At 43.7% G+C, this 7,998-nt stretch overlaps 1 protein-coding gene across 1 annotated transcript in view; it reads left to right on the plus strand.

The window, feature by feature from the left end:
• ago1 (argonaute RISC component 1) overlaps positions 1-6,346 on the plus strand; it is a 23,449-nt gene extending 17,103 nt beyond the window's left edge. Inside the window, exons 15-19 of the mRNA XM_066644111.1 lie at positions 25-219; positions 840-974; positions 1,368-1,469; positions 1,555-1,754; positions 1,987-6,346. Coding sequence (XP_066500208.1) covers positions 25-219; positions 840-974; positions 1,368-1,469; positions 1,555-1,754; positions 1,987-2,095 — 741 coding nt within the window. The 3' untranslated portion in view covers positions 2,096-6,346. The remainder of the gene's footprint in view (positions 1-24; positions 220-839; positions 975-1,367; positions 1,470-1,554; positions 1,755-1,986) is intronic.
• Positions 6,347-7,998: the final 1,652 nt, after the last annotated feature.

A 7,998-nucleotide genomic window follows, 5' to 3' on the forward strand; every position in this document is an offset into this window, starting at 1 on the left:
ATCTCTCTCTCTCTCTGTGTGTAGGTGGTGGGCAGTATGGATGCCCACCCGAGTCGGTACTGTGCTACAGTTCGAGTGCAGAGACCTCGGCAGGAAATCATCGAGGATCTTTCCTACATGGTGCGGGAACTCCTCATCCAGTTCTACAAGTCCACCCGCTTCAAGCCCACCAGGATCATCTTCTACAGGGACGGCGTTCCCGAGGGTCAGCTCCCACAGGTCAGCACTGCTTTCCAAAACACCGTCCACTCATCATGATTCACCAGAACCGGTGGCTGCAGTGAAGAGTGAATCACTCTGAGCCTCTGGTTGTGAATTTCATTCAGTACTGCTTAGGCTTCTTCTCTTTGTGTGGGAGTAGAAACCATGTCTAAAGTTCTGTACACACCCTTTATTTTATCATTGCTTATTTCACTATTAATACACACCTAGTTTAAAGGAACATTAGGTAGTATTTTTACATTACAATTACAGCTTAAAAAAAATTGTGTATATCTACTGACCTATAATAGGGAGAATAGAGCCTCTGTTTTTTCTATATCCTGGTTTAACACTGCAGAAACTGCACTATGTACAATTTGGAGGAGGGTAGGTACAGCCTATTTTTTTTATTAAGACTACTGTAAATGTAAAGAATATCAGTGGGGACCAATAGAATTGATTTCTGTTTTTATTTCCCCTCTAATTAACTTCACTATTCACGCCCTAAGGGTGACATGTTTGTTTTTAGTGTTTTCACTGGGTTCCTCACCGAGGAGCGGTGGCAGTGTTTTGGGAAAGATGATGATAAGATGACGATGATGTCAGCGTGACTCACAGCTGTTTCTCTGCCTTTTCAGATCCTGCACTACGAGCTGCTGGCCATCCGTGACGCCTGCATCAAGCTGGAGAAGGACTACCAGCCGGGCATCACCTACATCGTTGTGCAGAAGCGCCACCACACACGCCTCTTCTGCGCCGACAAGTCGGAGAGGGTGAGCTTCCCGGGAACATGAGTCAGCGCCGAGAGAGGCTGCCTTCAAACTCGGAGCAGTGAAAAGAACCATTAAACCCAGCAGATCTCAGCAGCACAGAGTTACACACTGTCTCAGTAATGCAGTCGTCTGTCGTTTTGAAAGAGAGCTTACAGAGGAACTCTACTGCTCCAAAACCAGAGACCAGCCTTGGCTCTTAAGGCTTTAATATTTTAGGAGGATTTATAATTAGATCTATGATCTTTTACTGCAAGATCTGGTGTCATATCAGAATATTTCACGATGAATGGATTAATAGAATCGGTTACTTGGAGATTTTATTTAGAGTCTTCCCTGAGTTTTCTCTACACACCAGTGAGATATTGAACATATATTTTCTTCTTTTTCCCCCAGATCGGGAAAAGTGGCAACATTCCAGCCGGCACCACAGTGGACACCAGCATCACACACCCGTTCGAGTTTGATTTCTACCTGTGCAGTCACGCAGGGATTCAGGTGGCTGCAGGCACTTTACTTTTCCATGCTCTTCTTTTAGAATAATTATTGTTAGCATTTCTGTAAACATCTCCTCCTGTTCCAGGGCACCAGTCGACCCTCTCATTATTACGTGTTGTGGGACGACAATCGCTTCACAGCGGACGAGCTTCAGATTCTCACGTACCAGCTCTGTCACACGTACGTCCGGTGCACGCGCTCCGTCTCCATCCCGGCGCCCGCCTACTACGCCCGGCTAGTGGCCTTCCGCGCTCGCTACCACCTGGTGGACAAAGAGCACGACAGGTCAGAGACGGGCTTTTTGAGCTACACAGTGATGTCTTGTCCTGAGTACACCTTAACAAATATTTAACTGTTTGTTATCCACTGTGGATTACTTTTATGCATTTTTTATTGTGTTTATTGGCACAACATTCTCTGTTGTGCCATTTAAGGTGGACTGGCGCAGGCATGTTTCATTATCGTTGTGATTGCAAAATGTGTTTCTTGTCCTTTCTTTCCCGTGCTGACTCTGTAGTGGGGAGGGCAGTCACGTCTCTGGTCAGAGTAACGGTCGGGACCCCCAGGCTCTGGCCAAAGCCGTGCAGATTCACCACGACACCCTGAGGACCATGTACTTCGCCTGAGGGATCTCCACTACACGCCCTGGTCACCCTCCAGTGGCCTCAAGACACTCCTGACCTCCCTGCGCTCGAGCAAGTACACACTTCAGCACCAAAACTACAAATCCCAAAAACCCCAAACAGTACTGAATCCACGTGGAGCGCCCTGACCTCACCGCATTTTTTTAAAAACACGTTGACATTGCTCCTTTTTGTTTGTTTTTTGTTTTCTTTTTATTTGGAAGTATGTTGTGGTATACTACCTTCACGCTCCTATACATCTGTATGTTCATATGCAATATGGAGGAGAGGGATAGACCCGAGGATTTGACTGCCACCACGACGCTGCCTCGTTTCAGCACCTGTCCAGCAGGCCGCTCTCCAGTGTCCAGCTCCTAGCCCTGAAGTGGACAGGACATTTTGTTATGTTCTTTTTTTTCCCCCCTCCTCCTCCTCTCGAAGTACACTATTTTTTAATGTTCTCAGATTTGTTTTTATTTTTATTTTTAAAACAGCCTTTGAAGAATGAACACTACGTTAGCACTTAGAGTTAGCTTAGACACAGTGAGCCCGGCGTCTCCTGCAGCCAAATGCGCATCCCAAAAAAAAAAAATAAAAGAAGTGGTCAGGAATGAGCCGTCGCCACGGATGCCTTCGGTGCGCAGTGTAGCCGATCGTGTTTTAGACACGCCTCCATAGTCACACAGTTAGCGTGAGCATAGATGGACTGTCGAGTGCGTTTACGTAAGTTCCTTACTTTTCTATCAGCACACCGAAACCAGCATTAACAAACCAGCCAAACGTGATGCCAACCGTTCAGCTTCGAGGAGGCACTTATCTTTCTACACCCTGCATCTAGTCGATATGCTTTTATTTTCTGAAAGGATGAACGGACTGGTCATAGGAAAAACAGAGAACGTGCTTGTTCTCTTGTCACAGATCTGCACAGGTTTTTGATGACTTCTTATGTCCCACACACACACACCAGGGATCTGCTGCCCAACCCTAGTCCAATAGGGCTACGCAAGAAATTGGGTTTGGGGCCAGAATTTAGCACAATTTTTATGTTATGATATGTTTCTTGTTCTTGCCCCAGTCCAAATATAGAACCAATGCTGCAAAGGTGACCTTAAGATCATTGTTTTTTAATGACATCACAGGTTTTAAAGCTCCTATTCATAAATCAGTCTGTTACCTTGTGTAGCTTCAGGTCCAGTTCAGCGAACAGGTTTCAGATTTAGAGTGTTATGATGCTTTTCCACTGCATGGTACCTACTCTACATGACTATACTGGACTCTAGTCTTGGTTTGATTCCTGGTTCCTTTTTGTTACTACAACTGTGCCCCCCCCCTCCAAGTGTAGACGCTGCAATACCCAGTCTCTAACGGGAACAGCACCACAACAACGGCAGTGGAAACGTTAAGCGTTGTTTACTCATCGTGTATTGGCGTGTTGTTGTTGTTTCGTCATCAGTTCAGACAGTCAGGAGAGTTTGTTCCTTCCTTGTTGCAACGTCCATCTCTCCACCGATCCGAGGAGCGTTTGAACCTCTTCAAAAGACCACGGAGTAAAACATGTGATCTCTGCTGCAGCTGGAGATTTTACAGATGGGGAGTTTGTGCTGGACGTCTGTATTTTGTGGGGTAGAGTAAGGATTCTGGACAATCACCTCACAGTTTAGTCCCTACACGGCCCGCTTGGAACCACGAGAGAACAGGGACTAAAAAAAAGAACCCAGTTCCAGGACCAAAATTACCCGATGGAAAAGCAAAACAAGCAGAGTAGAGTAGATACCATGCAGTGGTAAAGTGCCATTAGCTGTAAAATTAGTCTCATAGCCTTTGGGCTCAGACCCAAGTCTAGGGCTGGGCAGACCTTACAAACACACACACACTCTTTCAAATAAGTATGTGGCCAACGGTTTATGAGCACCTTCTCATCCGGTATTTATTCTCGGCACGTGTAGGCGATGAGGGCTCAATTGCTGCTGAACACTATCTACTCTACTCCTCTGGGAAGGCTTTACACTACACGTTGGAATGTTTCCTGTGAAGAATTGATGTTAGAGCATTCGTGAGCAAAGATACTGATGTTTGATGATTAAATTCTACACTCCAGCCCATCCCAAAGCAATGGATAGAGTGCCATCGCTCCAGAGAACATAGATCCACTGCTGCACTGCCCTATTTAACCTACACTTGGCATTGAACATAGTGGCCTTAGGCTCGTGTGTACCTGCTTTTCTACGGTGCACAATTGAGTGGCCACAATGGCTGTACCTTAAATAGCCTAAAATAAGAGTTCACGAAAGACGAGGTGTCGTCAGATTGTTGGATGTGTGGTCGTACGTCTTTACACGTGGTGCACAAATGGGGGGAAATGCAGTGTCTGTACTGTTCACAAAATGCTGGCTTCCACTGATCTCTGTTCACGAACCAGTACAAGGTCAATGTATAATTAAGAGAGCCACCAAGCAGTGAAGTTTCTTGTTCAAACACTTCCTCACACCTTATAGGATGTGACATTCTTCTCCTTTTCTACACCAACTCCCTCCCTCCTTGACATTGTTCTCGCCCACAAACGCAGTTTCATCTCTGTACCTACCCCCACCACCTTCTCCTGCGTAGAGATATGGAAGCCCTGCGTGTACGGTCAACCGCAGCCCACTTCCCTCTCCATAGAAACGCAATGTCATGCTTTACAAGGCCCCACCCACATTCTCCTGCTCCTCTATGGTGCTCACGATAGATGAACACCCACTCTCTTTCTCACACACACACACACACCTGCCTCCTTATATCTACATCCTTAGCCTGGTTATTATTATTTTTTACAAGTCTGTCAAATGTGTACTACGTACACGGGCATTGAAGAAATGGACCTTGTTTATTATTTATTTTTATTTTTCATTTTTTTAAAACTCCAACTGAAGGACACCTTCATCCAGCCAAGCCCTTGCTGTGGTTTTACGATGAAATGCATGTTTTAATCAAACTTGTGTTGTGACTGGACGCTTAGTAACTATGCCACACTCCTCCAGACGGACATGCCCTTATCCTCTCATTTATTTCATGTCATACACTCCTTTATCGGTTGTAAAATGCACTTCTCGTCCCTCTTGAGAGTCTCCAGTAATGGCTATCGTCGTCCACAAGGGGGTACTACAGAGGACAGCTTAAGCTCCTTTAAAATGGAAAAAAGAAATGTCACTTGCATATGGCCCATCGACACCTGGCATCTGAAGCGGTGTTGGCGTTGTAGTGTGTGTTTCATGACCATATAAGGAAATCTGAGTCGAAGCTGGATTTTTTTATGACAGAAATGAATGAGATTTTTAGAAGATATTACAGTAAAAATGTTCAAAATCAGAAACATTATGCTGTATATCAAATTCTCCCCAAGATCCTGTGCATTTCAAGGTTTTAAAGGAGTCAAAATATGAATTTTTGCCACGTGAGCTAACACATTTATGCACCAAGCATCATAACCCACTGTAATAACCCACACAAACCAGCAAGATTCAAAAGTGGTAGCCTCCATATTTTGTAGCTGTTGATGTTGTATAATGCTGTTTAAGATCACAAGTAGACCTGCTATAGAGTGGCATCTCTTCCAGCACAATAAAGTTAGGTTACTTGTAGCATTAGTGTAGCATTATTAATATTTTGACTATTAAACCACTCAATCCCAAGGATCTCTTTGCGTGAAAGATGTCACATCCCATTCATTTCTGTCATAGAAAAGTTCACCCTAGAGTTGGAACGCTTATCTGGGCATGACCCGGACTTCAGTGGACTATTGAAATTCAAAGGGATCTGGAGTTGTAACGGTTAGTCACACTTCCTTTTTGAATCACCTTTTTACAAAATGCATAATAAGAACTGGGTTCCTATTCCATTTCACAGAACCGACATCAAGATAATAATGTATTTATACCTTGCAATGTAATGGCCTTAGATTGTTAGGCCTGTGTAATTGGGGCTGCGTCAGACCTGTCTGATGAACCCAGGACTAAACGTCATGATGCAGTACTTAATTCTCAGAAGCCACGGGCGCCTAGTGGGTGAACGACACTAACGCAAAAAAAAAGGCGCAACACAAAAAAAAAAAGAGAGAGAGGGAACTGGAGAATAAACTTCACTCAGCCTCACTGTCAAAGCAATATAATGCCACTGAAAAAGAACGGTCCTTATCATAGCACTTCCCAATAGACTGATTGGAAGGACACAAAGTTATTTTGCCTCTGTATGTAATAGTGTGGGGGATGTGTTGGGGGAGGGTTATTTTTTAAACAGAAAATAAAAGTTGTTTTTTTATTAAATGTGTTTGTAAAGTGTTCTTATGAGAACGTCAGTGAGCACATCGTCTTAAGTTCTAAAGTGGGTTTTAAAAAAAGCTTAAGAAACATTATCTCTATATAAAGGTAAGATTTATTCATCCATCCATTATCTGTAACCCTTATCCAGTTCAGGGTTGTGGTGGGTCCAGAGCCTACCTGGAATCATTGGGCGCAAGGCGGGAATACACCCTGGAGGGGGCGCCAGTCCTTCACAGGGCAACACACACACTCACACATTCACTCACACACACACTCACACCTATGGACACTTTTGAGTCACCAATCCACCTACCAACGTGTGTTTTTGGACTGTGGGAGGAAACCGGAGCAGGTAAGAGTCATTGTTCATAAATTAACAGGTGTACAGAAGATCAGTACTCTCTTTACTCCAGCTTAATACACTTCTTGCTGACTCATGGCATTGAGTATGATGACCTAAGTCTTACATGTGACTACACATATTATTTAATGCATTTTTCAAACACTGGGGATCCTGATCATTGAAGAACAAAGTGAAAGGACACTGAAAAGGTATGCAGAGCAACAGGTGGGCTACAGTCTGTACTATAGACTTATATAAAGCGCACATGTAGAAAAACTTCACAAACTGAATGTGTCCACAACAGATGGCTGCGTGTCCACAGACGTTTAGCCACGTAGCGCCTCTGCTGATTCTGAAGTCCATACATTGTAATTTACAATATCTTAAAACTGGGACTACATTAACCTGGATTTACATCAGAGAGAATTATGTTATTGATATAATATTGGAGTAAAAATACATGTGAATACATTTAAAGAGGATATTTTAGCATAATAATCGCCTCATCAAATATTAACATTTGTATAACTGCTTTATAATATAATTCTTAGTGATTAATTATTCATCTATACCAAAATAAATCTGCTAATAATGTATGTCAGTCATTTAATTCCCCCCATGCCAGTTAAAATGAGTGTTTAGCATTGTTAGCATGTCTGGATGTTGTTGTTTATACTCCAGACGTATTATGAATGAATAAGCAACCAGTGCCATGGCTGAACAGTCTCGGAAACCCAGTATCAGACAGACAGGGTTTCTGATGTCAAATATCAAAGGAACCAATCACGTCAACGTGTGGGCGGGGCTTTCCAGTTACAGGCAAGTGACACGGGTGGGTGGATTTGAATTTTCATAGATCAGCACATACTGAATGAAGGAGTTTGAAGGTGTCGAGTTGAATTTAAGTCAACTTTATTTTATTCTGTGATGTTTTTTTTCATGGCAACATCTTTTAAACATGTAATACTGGTGAACATGGATTAGTTTTAGGGGGTTAATTTAATCCATGAGCAGAGGTGGACTTTAAACTGAAATATGCAAATTGAGAAAAAAGTGCTCCTGTACTCTGACGTCTGTTTCTCTTCATTTGACACAGTTCCCGCCTCCTCGTCCCCACTGCACCAATCAGCGGAGAGTCTGTCAGCATGGCCCAATGGGAGGGCCTTTTTTTTCCCCCTAACCAATCAGCGCTCGTCTCTGAGAGGTTCCCATGTCGCCGTCACGGAGGATCGCAGCTCCCCATATTTAGCTGTTGGAGCGCTGAC

This window comes from Hoplias malabaricus, chromosome 1, assembly GCF_029633855.1.
Source record: "Hoplias malabaricus isolate fHopMal1 chromosome 1, fHopMal1.hap1, whole genome shotgun sequence".
Taxonomy (NCBI): Eukaryota; Metazoa; Chordata; class Actinopteri; order Characiformes; family Erythrinidae; genus Hoplias; species Hoplias malabaricus.